This window comes from Takifugu flavidus, chromosome 15 (genome assembly GCF_003711565.1).
Source record: "Takifugu flavidus isolate HTHZ2018 chromosome 15, ASM371156v2, whole genome shotgun sequence".
In the NCBI taxonomy this organism is placed as follows: domain Eukaryota; kingdom Metazoa; phylum Chordata; class Actinopteri; order Tetraodontiformes; family Tetraodontidae; genus Takifugu; species Takifugu flavidus.
Genome location: NC_079534.1, coordinates 5,431,067 through 5,443,828, shown reverse-complemented (window position 1 = coordinate 5,443,828; position 12,762 = coordinate 5,431,067). Strand labels below are relative to the sequence as shown.

General features: G+C 38.6%; 1 protein-coding gene across 1 annotated transcript in view; it reads left to right on the top strand.

Annotated features, from left to right (window-relative positions):
- Positions 1-7,989, top strand: part of LOC130538993 (M1-specific T cell receptor alpha chain-like) — an 8,940-nt gene extending 951 nt beyond the window's left edge. Inside the window, exons 2-6 of the mRNA XM_057057059.1 lie at positions 3-37; positions 7,232-7,435; positions 7,512-7,556; positions 7,637-7,744; positions 7,837-7,989. Coding sequence (XP_056913039.1) covers positions 3-37; positions 7,232-7,435; positions 7,512-7,556; positions 7,637-7,744; positions 7,837-7,838 — 394 coding nt within the window. The 3' untranslated portion in view covers positions 7,839-7,989. The remainder of the gene's footprint in view (positions 1-2; positions 38-7,231; positions 7,436-7,511; positions 7,557-7,636; positions 7,745-7,836) is intronic.
- Positions 7,990-12,762: the final 4,773 nt, after the last annotated feature.

Below are 12,762 nucleotides of genomic sequence, written 5' to 3'. Positions count from 1 at the left end.
AGTTTTGCTTCTGGGACTAAAGTGTTGGTGGAATCAAGTAAGTCTGTAATATTCTGAGAGGTTTTAAAGTGCGTTAACGGTGATTCACATGCCAACGAACATCAGACAGAAACGATTTTACATCTGAGCTTCATCAAAAATCATGACTAAATGTAAAAACAAGTGAAGTAACTTCAGATACATGAAGTAACGTAACATTCTCAACAAAATGGCAGATGATGGGAAAAGACAAATTTATTAATGTGACAGTATAATTTATACAAAACCTGACTTTATTAATGTAAAACACATTTTTACTAATGTTAAACGTGACTTTATTAATGCCCAGTATCACTATTAAGGTGAATCAAAACTTAAACAATGGAATTCAAAAGACTTTAATGATGAAAAAGACTTTAACAATGTAAAATAAAGCAATAATATAAAACATAACTTTATAAATGTAAAACAGAGCTTTATCTTTAATAATGTTAGACATGGCACGATGAAAACTATGGAAAAGGCAATTTTAACAAAGTAGAACAATGCAATTAATGTAAAACATGACTTTAGTCATGGAAAATATGACTGTGAACCTGAAATATGACTTTTTGATGAAAATATGATTTAACAAATGTTAAACTTGATTTTATTAATGTAAAGAGTGACTTAATTTGTGCAAAATAGGTCTTATTCACTGAAAAACAAAAACAGAAAAAAACTGTTCACCTGAAGGAATATTTCATAGAAAAACCTTTCATACCAGTAGTTCAAACATTATTTCATTAATGTGAAGATGCGGTTATCAATCAATAATTTCAGGTCAGTTTTTGTTTTCAACCATAAATGTGGGGAGTTTTTCTACTCTCTTCTCAAACTGTGTGACTCAATCTGGAACCCAGAAGCTCCAATTTGGATCAGGAACCAAACTGGTTATCAGTGATGGTCAGTAAAACAGACTATTTTTAAAATCAATTCAAATATTAACCATTGATCAGAAAAAAAAACCAAAAAGATTTATGAGTTAATGTTTGGATGGTCAAGGTTTTATCACCATATGAAAAACTATTGATGAATATCCAGTTTATTGTGAAAGTAAAATTCTTGATTTTTGATTCAAGAAACTGAAAAAAAGAAGCAAAAATATTTCTTTACATATGAAAAAGTAAGAAGGTTCATGAGTTCACGTTCTGACGTGTGTCAGTGTGTGAATGTTGGAACCGGACAATTAACGTTTGGACAAGGAACACGATTGAAAATACATGACCGTGAGTGTTTTTCTGAAAATTTGAGAATACACAAGATGACTTTAATAATGCAAACAATGTAAATGATGCAAAACATGAATTTATAAATGTAAAACACAACTTTAGTAATTTTAAAGCTTACTGTTAATGAAAAAACTGACATTAATTATGGAAAAGATACCTTTAGCAATGTAGAACAAAATAACTAATGTAAAACATGACATGAATTTGTTAATGGACAGTAACTCTATTAAGGTGAAAGTAAACGTAAGCAATGTAATTAAAAACATGACTTTATTCATGAAAAGATGACTTTAATAATGTAAAACATGACTATAAACGTAAAACAGAACTTTAATAATGGTAGACCTGACTTTGTTTATACAATATATTACATTAACTATGGAAAAGGCAATTTTAACAAAGTAAAACAGTGCAATTAATGTAAAACCTGACATTAGAAATGTAAAATATGACTGTGAACATGAAATATGACTTTATTGATGGAAAATATGAATTAACAAATATAAAAACTGATTATTAGTGGAAAGTGTGACTTAATTTATGCAAAAAAGGACTTCTTCACTGAAAAACAAAAACAGAAAAAACTGTTCATCTGAAGGAATGTTTGATAGAAAAACCTTGAATAGTTCAAACATTGTTTCATTATAAATGTGGGGAGTTTTTCTACTCTCTTCTCAAACTGTGTGACTCAATCTGGGTTCCAGAAGCTCCAATTTGGATCAGGAACCAAACTGGTTATCAGTGATGGTCAGTAAAACAGACTTTTTTTAATCAATTCAATATTCACATTAAGATCAGAGAAAAAACAAAAATATATATGAGTTATTAATGTTTGGGCGTTCAAGGTTTTATCACCATATGAAAAACTATTGATGAATATCCACTTTAATGTCATAGTAAAATACTTGGTTTTTGATTCAAGAAACTGAAAAAAAGAAGCAAAAATATTTCTTTACATATGAAAAAGTCAGAAGGTTCATGCGTTCACGTTCTGACGTGTGTCAGTGTGTGAATGTTGGAACCAGACAATTAACGTTTGGACAAGGAACGCGACTGAAAATACATGACCGTGAGTGTTTTTCTGAACATTTGGAGTTAAGAATACACAAGATGACTTTAATAATGCAAACAATGTAAATGATGTAAAACATGAATTTATAAATGTAAAACATGAATTTATAAATGTAAAACACAACTTTAGTATTTTAAAGCTTACTGTGGATGCAAAAACTGACATTTATTATGGAAAAGACACCTTTAACAATGTAGAACAAAATAACTAATGTAAAAATGACATGAATTTGTTCATGGACAGTAACTCATTAAGGTGAAAGTAAACATAAGCAATGTATTTAAAACATGTCTTTATTCATGAAAAAGATGACTTAAAATGTAAAACAGAACTTTAATAATGTTAGACCTGACTTTGTTTATGCAAAATATCACATTAACTATGGAAAAGGCAATTTTAACAAAGTAAAACAATGCAATTAATGTAAAACCGGACATTAGAAATGTCAAATATGACTGTGAACATGAAATATGACTTTATTGATGGAAAATATGAATTAACAAATATAAAAACTGATTATTAGTGGAAAGTGTGACTTAATTTATGCAAAAAAGGACTTCTTCACTGAAAAACAAAAAAGAAAAAAAACTGTTCATCTGAATGAATGTTTGATAGAAAAACCTTGAATAGTTCAAACATTGTTTCATTATAAATGTGGGGAGTTTTTCCACTCTCTTCTCAAACTGTGTGACTCAATCTGGGTTCCAGAAGCTCCAATTTGGATCAGGAACCAAACTGGTTATCAGTGATGGTCAGTAAAACAGACTTTTTTTAATCAATTCAAATATTCACATTAAGATCAGAGAAAAAAAAAAAAAATATATATGAGTTATTAATGTTTGGGCGTTCAAGGTTTTATCACCATATGAAAAACTATTGATGAATATCCACTTTAATGTCATAGTAAAATACTTGGTTTTTGATTCAAGAAACTGAAAAAAAGAAGCAAAAATATTTCTTTACATATGAAAAAGTCAGAAGGTTCATGCGTTCACGTTCTGACGTGTGTCAGTGTGTGAATGTTGGAACCAGACAATTAACGTTTGGACAAGGAACGCGACTGAAAATACATGACCGTAGTGACTAATAATGAGATTCTGAACAGAGTTAAGAATACACAGATGACTTTAATAATGCAAACAATGTAAATGATGTAAAACATGAATTTATAAATGTAAAACATGTTTAAATGTATAAACACGTAAACACAATTAACTTTAGTAATTTTAAAGCTTAATGTGGATGCAAAAACTGACATTTATTATGGAAAAGACACCTTTAACAATGTAGAACAAAATAACTAATGTAAAACATGACATGAATTTGTTCATGGACAGTAACTCTATTAAGGTGAAAGTAAACATAAGCAATGTAATTAAAAACATGACTTTATATTCATGAAAAAGATGACTTTAATAATGTAAAACAGAACTTTAATAATGTTAGACCTGACTTTGTTATGCAAAATATCACATTAACTATGGAAAAGGCAATTTTAACAAAGTAAAACAATGCAATTAATGTAAAACCGGACATTAGAAATGTAAAATATGACTGTGAACATGAAATATGACTTTATTGATGGAAAATATGAATTAACAAATATAAAAACTGATTATTAGTGGAAAGTGTGACTTAATTTATGCAAAAAAGGACTTCTTCACTGAAAAACAAAAAGAAAAAAAACTGTTCATCTGAAGGAATGTTTGATAGAAAAACCTTGAATAGTTCAAACATTGTTTCATTATAAATGTGGGGAGTTTTTCTACTCTCTTCTCAAACTGTGTGACTCAATCTGGGTTCCAGAAGCTCCAATTTGGATCAGGAACCAAACTGGTTATCAGTGATGGTCAGTAAAACAGACTTTTTTTAATCAATTCAAATATTCACATTAAGATCAGAGAAAAAACAAAAATATATATGAGTTATTAATGTTTGGGCGCGTTCAAGGTTTTATCACCATATGAAAAACTATTGATGAATATCCACTTTAATGTCATAGTAAAATACTTGGTTTTTGATTCAAGAAACTGAAAAAAAGAAGCAAAAATATTTCTTTACATATGAAAAAGTCAGAAGGTTCATGCGTTCACGTTCTGACGTGTGTCAGTGTGTGAATGTTTGAACCAGACATTAACGTTTGGACAAGGAACACGACTGAAAATACATGACCGTGAGTGTTTTTCTGAACATTTGGAGTTAAGAATACACAAGATGACTTTAATAATGCAAACAATGTAAATGATGTAAAACATGAATTTATAAATGTAAAACATGAATTTATAAATGTAAAACACAACTTTAGTAATTTTAAAGCTTAATGTGGATGCAAAAACTGACATTTATTATGGAAAAGACACCTTAAACAATGTAGAACAAAATAACTAATGTAAAACATGACATGAATTTGTTCATGGACAGTAACTCTATTAAGGTGAAAGTAAACATAAGCAATGTAATTTAAAACATGACTTTATTCATGAAAAAGATGACTTTAATAATGTAAAACAGAACTTTAATAATGTTAGAACCTGACTTTGTTTATGCAAAATATCACATTAACTATGGAAAAGGCAATTTTAAACAAGTAAAACAATGCAATTAATGTAAAACCGGACATTAGAAATGTAAAATATGACTGTGAACATGGAATATGACTTTATTGATGGAAAATGTGAATTAACAAATGGTAAAACTTGACTTTATAAATGTAAAAGAGAACTTTAACTTTTATGTTAGACATTGAACTATGGATAAGTAGAACAATGCAAAGTAGAACAATGCAATTAATGTAAAACATGACTTTAGTAATGTAAAATATGACTGTGAATGTGAAATATTACTTTTTTGATGGAAAATATGATTTAACAAATATAAAAACTGATTATTAGTGGAAAGCGTAACTTAATTTATGCAAAATAGGACTTCTTCGCTGAAAAACAAACAGAAAAAAATTTTCATCTGAAGGAATGTTTGATAGAAAAACCTTTAATAGTTCAAACATTATTTCATTAATGTGAAGATGCTGTTGTCAATCAATAATTTCAGATCAGTTTTTGTTTTCAACCATAAATGTGGGGAGTTTTTCTACTCTCTTCTCAAACTGTGTGACTCGATCTGGGTTGCAGAAGCTCCAATTTGGATCAGGAACCAAACTGGTTATCAGTGATGGTCAGTAAAACAGACTTTTTAAAATCAATTCAAATATTAACCATTGATCAGAGAAAAAACAAAAAGATTTATGAGTTAATGTTTGGACGGTCAAGGTTTTATCACCATATGAAAAACTATTGATGAATATCCAGTTTATTGTGAAAGTAAAATACTTGATTTTTGATTCAAGAAACTGAAAAAAAGAAGCAAAAATATTTCTTTACATATGAAAAAGTAAGAAGGTTCATGAGTTCACGTTCTGACGTGTGTCAGTGTGTGAATGTTGGAATCGGACAATTAACGTTTGGACAAGGAACACGATTGAAAATACATGACTGTGAGTGTTTTTCTGAACATTTGGAGTTAAGAATACACAAGATGACTTTAATAATGCAAACAATGTAAATGATGTAAAACATGAATTTATAAATGTAAAACACAACTTTAGTCATTTTAAAGCGTACTGTTAATACAAAAACTGACATCAATTATGGAAAAGACACCTTTGACAAAGTAAAATGAACTAATGTAAGACATAACTTAAATTCACAAAATATTACTATCAATTTAAAATATGACTGTAAATGTAAAATATGACTTTATTGATGTAAAATAGAACTTTATTAGTGTAAAGAGTGACTTAATTTGTGCAAAATAGGTCTTATTCACTGAAAAACAGAAAAAACTGTTCAACTGAAGGAATGTTTGATAGAAAAACCTTTAATAGTTCAAACATTGTTTCATTAATGTGAAGATGCTGTTACCAATCAATAATTTCAGATCAGTTTTTGTTTTCAACCATAAATGTGGGGAGTTTTTCTACTCTCTTCTCAAACTGTGTGACTCAATCTGGAATCCAGAAGCTCCAATTTGGACCAGGAACCAAACTGGTTATCAGTGATGGTCAGTAAAACAGACTTTTTAATCAATTCAAACATTCACAATTGATCAAGGGAAAAAAACAAAAACAAGAAGATTTCTTAGTTAATTATGTTTGGACTCCAAAGGGTTAATAAAATGTAAGTTTTTACATTTGAAAAACTTTAGAGATCAACTTCCATTTTGATGTAAAAGTAAAGTATTTGGAATTTAAAACATAGAAAGGGTAAAATACTTCAAGTGTGTGAATGTCGGAACCGGATGATTCATGTTTAGACAGGTGTGAGCATTTCTCTGAACATTTGGATTTATTATTGCAAAACATAAATTTAATAATATAAAACACGGCACTTGATGCAAAACATGGCTTGGTTGATGTAAAAAAATGACTATATTTAAATTTATATTTTCCGAACATTACATTGTTAATGTAAAAAAAAACTAGTCATGTAAAAAATAAATAAATCTATAAAATGGGACAGTTTATGTAAAACATTAATTTTGTATAGCAAAGTTTCATTATAAATATAAAACATTAATTCAGTCATGAAAAATATGACTTTACTCATGCAACATACCTAATAATGGAAAACAATTTCAAACATGACTTAAATAATGCAAAATATGACTTTTTAATGTAAAACAGTTGCATTTATGCAAAATACTTAATTCATGCAAAATTTGAGTTATATAAAGCAATAATGGTTTTAAAATGTGACTTATTTACTGCAAATAGCGACTTTTTAATATAAAACATAATTAATTTAATGTACAATATTGCTTGGTTCTTTGAACTGATTGTTCCTAGTACTGGTTCTGGGTTCTGTCGTCCAGCTGATGGTTTTCATATGTTCTGTTGTGTTTTTGTGGTTTCCAGGGGACCAGTACCAACCGTCCTTTTACAAGCTGAAACATGGAAACACCAGCGCATGTCTGGCCACAGGTTTCAGCAGATTCCACCAACTTCAGAACAACACATTGTTCAACCAATCTGAAGCAGTCCTGATCTCTCAGGACTCGCTCTTTAACCAGGTGGCCTTCATGGACCAGGACGCGGATGGGGAAACCAGCTGTCCTGAAGGTGCGCACAAATAATTTGTAGCTGCAAAGTCAATCTTTTGAATTCTGTCGATAACAATAGTCGCCGTGTGTTTCAGATAAGAATGAAGGAGCTGTTCGCTGCGACGATGCTCTGCAGCCCGGTTCGTAGAACTCTGACTGCTCTAAGTGTGCGGATCCCCGTCTTCAGGACAGTCAATCTTTTCAATGTTGTTGTCCACAGACCCGCTGGTGAACTTGGTGTCTCTGATGGTCACAGGACTTCGTGTGCTCCTCCTGAAGACAATGATCTTCAATATCCTGATGACTCTTCGTCTGCGTATCAGTCAGTGTGAGTAGAAGATCAGCAGATAACCCGAACCCAACGTGTCATCAATGTTCTCGGTGTCTTATCAGCTGAAAATGGTCTCCTTTATCTTGTAGAACATCAGCCGAACCTCAGAGCTGGGTCTGACGGTCACACGTGATGTGTATAATTCCTTCTCTTACTGCTGATGTAAATATTTCAGTTGTGATTGTAAAATTTGAGCTTTATTCAGTAAAAATGTGATGAAATAAAACCAGTTACACATCTCATATCTCCACGCTCGTTCTTTTAACATCACCATTATCAGAATTCTGACCTGAAGGAACTTATGAAATGATGCATTTTTCCACATTATGTTGAGAAGTCTTGACTTCTCAACATAATGACATCAAATTATTATCTCTCTCCCATCTTTCTTGTTGTTCTTTTGAATCTAGACCAGGACCTGGACAAGGACCAGCAGCATCTGATCTTTTTGTAATAAAATTAAAACAAAAACTATGACATCAGGTTAGGATGTTTAGGAAACATTATGTGAAGTTTTAAAAGTTATTAATCATGTAAAACTGGGTTTAAAATGGAGAAAGACTTCTTGAAAATGCATCATGTGACCAGAGGAGGAGACATCAGATCCAGTCTTAATGTGGATCTTCAGATACTTGTCTGTTGACTTTGACCAAAATTCATGTCATAATGCTGAACGCTGCCTTGCCAAGCTAGCCTAGCCAAACATAGCCCAACCAGCATGTGTCACACAGAAGCAGCTGTCATCAGAAAAGAGACAAAAGGATATGCAGAGCTGACCAAAGAGGAAGTAAAGAAACCCACTAATTAAAAGATGTGACACCATGAAGGAAGTAAAACAGGTGGCAGGTTACTGCATTAATGCTGTGGTTGTTGCTAACTGCTAGCTGGCCTCTGTTTTTGTTTATGTGTATTGCAGTTGAGTGATAATGGAATACAAATGTTTCTTCTGTGGCTGGTCAAAAATAGAAAATATAACAATAGAAAAGGGTTTCAAGAGCCAGCAAGGCAGGGAAAAGTGCCCTGTTGAGCTCAGCAAGGGCCTCGCATTGACCAGTAGAGCAGGCAAGGTCAGCATCAGCCCCTGGGCTTAATGGTCACCAGTACACGTACTTTAAAAACACTCCTGAAGTCCTCAGATACCTGTGGAAGCTGATGTAGATGGCATAGCAGAGAGGTTCCATACCTAAGACAGGACCCTAAACCAAAGGGGTGTGACTAGAGTTTAAACCTGCCAAATGAAGCATTTAATGAAGCAGATTCCAGCAGTTCTAAAGCGGATCACTACGAAGCTGTGGTGTTTCCAGCTGGGGTTGTTGCCTCGAATAATGCGGCCAATAACCATGTACGAGGTTTCGCTGTCTCATGCCTGGAAAGGTCAGTGACCTCGTGTGAGGAAATGGCTCGGCTACCAAAAATGCTTGAGCAGCATTGATGATGGAGCGCTTTCGCTGCCACTCTCAAGCTTGGTGGAAGAATTCAAAAGTGCCACTGAGGCTGGTCGTGACCCTCACAGATTCACAGCCCCCATGGTGTGAAGAGTTGTTCCTGGTCTTAACACAGGGATAAAATGGACTCCACTGGCAGCTGTGACAGGTTAAATGTACCCTCCGCCCGCCAGCCATGTCCACCACCACAGAGGAGCAAGCTCAACATCAAAGCTACTTTGGGAAATTGGATTTAAGGGGAAAAACAAACAGGAGAACAATAAAACACCTGACTGAGACAGATGAAAGGAGCAGTTGTGGCCTGTGGCTGGAACGGAAGGAAGCTAGTTGTCCGCTAATCACAAAACAGACACCCAGTCTTGATCAAGCTGTCATGGGCCTGCCTCAGCTGAGGGTGCCTTGTGATAAATGGCCAAAACGGCTTATGATACATCTTTACCCAGTAGATGTCACCAAGGAACCCTCCCCCATTCTTCCTAAGGAACCTTTGTTAATGAGACAAATCATCTGTCTGTGCAGCAAACGATCTGGCTGATTGATCACATCAATGCAGCTAAATGTTTCGTTTATATGGGCAGTTTGTAGTTGGTGGGACCAAATCACACGATATGATATGAAGAGAAAAAAAAAGCTAAATGGAAAAACAGCCGATCCTTCTATCTGGCTTGTTTTAAGTTCTACTAAACTTTATTTGAACCCTGGACGAGCGATTCAAGTTTCCAACTTAATATAAGAATCAAATAAAGAACGAAATAAAAGGGAGCCCCAAAATAGAGTATGACAATTTATGCCTTGGTGACACTAGAACAGCTAATCGCTAGTGTTAGCCACCATGGACGGCCAGCGTTTCCCTCAGTGCTCAGTGTTTCCTGTCCGTCACCCTGTCCATGTCAGTAACGTCTTGAAGATTGCTACGTAGCGGAGGCGACTTTAGCCAAGGTTTTCCCTTCGGATTGTTGGCGGCAGCAGATGTGTGTTGTTGCTCCCACAGGTCAGCAGAGGAAGTGTGTGTGCACCAAACACTGGTGTACGGGGACCCTGACCCCTGGTGTACGGGGACCCTGACCCCTGGTGTACGGGGACCCTGACCCCTGGTGTACGGGGACGCTGACCCCTGGTGTACGGGGACGCTGACCCCTGGTGTACGGGGACGCTGACCCCTGGTGTACGGGGACCCTGAACGCTGGTGTACGGGGACGCTGACCCCTGGTGTACGGGGACCCTGACCCCTGGTGTACGGGGACGCTGACCTGTGGTGTACGGGGACCCTGAACGCTGGTGTACGGGACGCTGACCCCTGGTGTACGGGGACGCTGACCCCTGGTGTACGGGGACCCTGACCCCTGGTGTACGGGGACCCTGACCCCTGGTGTACGGGGACCCTGAACACTGGTGTACGGGGACCCTGAACCCTGGTGTACGGGGACCCTGAACGCTGGTGTACGGGGACCCTGAACGCTGGTGTACGGGGACCCTGAACGCTGGTGTACGGGGACCCTGACCCTGGTGTACGGGGACCCTGAACGCTGGTGTACAGGGACGCTGACCCCTGGTGTACGGGGACCCTGAACGCTGGTGTACGGGGACGCTGACCCCTGGTGTACGGGGACCCTGACCCTGGTGTACGGGGACCCTGAACGCTGGTGTACGGGGACCCTGAACGCTGGTGTCGGGGACCCTGAACACTGGTGTACGGGGACCCTGACCCCTGGTGTACGGGGACCCTGACCCCTGGTGTACGGGGACTGACCCCTGGTGTACGGGGACCCTGACCCCTGGTGTACGGGGACGCTGACCCCTGGTGTACGGGGACCCTGACTCCTGGTGTACGGGGACGCTGACCCCTGGTGTACGGGGACCCTGAACGCTGGTGTACGGGGACCCTGAACGCTGGTGTACGGGGACCCTGAACACTGGTGTACGGGGACGCTGACCCCTGGTGTACGGGGACCTGACCCCTGGTGTACGGGGACCCTGAACACTGGTGTACGGGGACCCTGACCCCTGGTGTACGGGGACGCTGAACGCTGGTGTGCGGGGACCCTGAACGCTGGTGTACGGGGACCCTGAACGCTGGTGTACGGGGACGCTGAACGCTGGTGTACGGGGACCTGACCCCTGGTGTACGGGGACGCTGAACGCTGGTGTACGGGGACGCTGAACGCTGGTGTACGGGGACCCTGAACGCTGGTGTACGGGGACGCTGAACGCTGGTGTACGGGGACCCTGACCCCTGGTGTACGGGGACCCTGAACGCTGGTGTACGGGGACCCTGACCCCTGGTGTACGGGGATGGTGAACGCTGGTGTACGGGGACGCTGAACGCTGGTGTACGGGGACCTGAACGCTGGTGTACGGGGATGCTGAACGCTGGTGTACGGGGACCCTGACCCCTGGTGTACGGGGACGCTGAACGCTGGTGTACGGGGACGCTGAACGCTGGTGTACGGGGACCCTGAACGCTGGTGTACGGGGACGCTGAACGCTGGTGTACGGGGACCCTGAACGCTGGTGTGCGGGGACCCTGAACGCTGGTGTGCGGGGACGCTGAACGCTGGTGTGCGGGGACGCTGAACGCTGGTGTGCGGGGACCCTGAACACTGGTGTACGGGGACCCTGACCCCTGGTGTACGGGACCCTGAACGCTGGTGTACGGGGACCCTGAACGCTGGTGTACGGGGACCCTGAACGCTGGTGTACGGGGACGGGGGACCCTGAGAAAACTGTAGAACGACCAGATTTCACAACTCCATTTCTTCTAAAAGGTCACATGACCGTGCGGATGTAACCACTTTCACTCATGCACCTGAAGGGTCAGAAGTGGGTCAGAAGTGGTCAGAAGTGGGTCAGAAGCGTCCAGAACTAAGCTGGCATTGAACCCTAACAATGAATTTGATTGCAAGTGCTGTGAAATCTGGCTTTATCTTGTTCTGAATCGTGGGTCTCTGGAGGCGTTTGTTGCTCTCACCTGATTGGCTGCTGCTACTGGAAAAATCTTCTGTCTCGCCGTTTCCACAGGAAGTGGTCACTCGATGATGACGTCACAAGCGAAGGTTGGTGTGGTTTCTGCCTCAATGCCTGCTGGGACAGGATGTGTGTGTGTGTGTGTGTGTGTGTGTGTGTGTGTGGTGTGTGTGTTGTGTGTGAGAGAGAGAGGAGAGAGAAAATGGAGGTCAGGAGAAGATCGTCAGGTGTGTAAAATAGATCAGAGGTCTGAACGTAGCTCGGATGTGGGTGACGACAGGTGGACCAGCAGGCACCTGCTCAGCGTCCCAGAACCTCAGGATCCTGGTTCCTGGTCCAACACAAGGCTCCAGAATCCTTATCGAGTCGAAGACAGTTTGGAAAACTGTAAAGATGTTTCTCCAACAAAAATGTGAAGGTTTGGTTGATAACCTCAGATTGTTTCAACTTTAGATTTAAAAGGGGAAAACTGTGACCTTGTGTGACCTTCTGAGCAGCTTCACTGCTGATGGAAAATGTCGGTCTGCTTGTTTGTGCAGCTTCAGTATTGACAGGAAGTCAGACGGTTGCAAAGAAAGCTTTGAGGTTAGAAGTCGACAAACATCC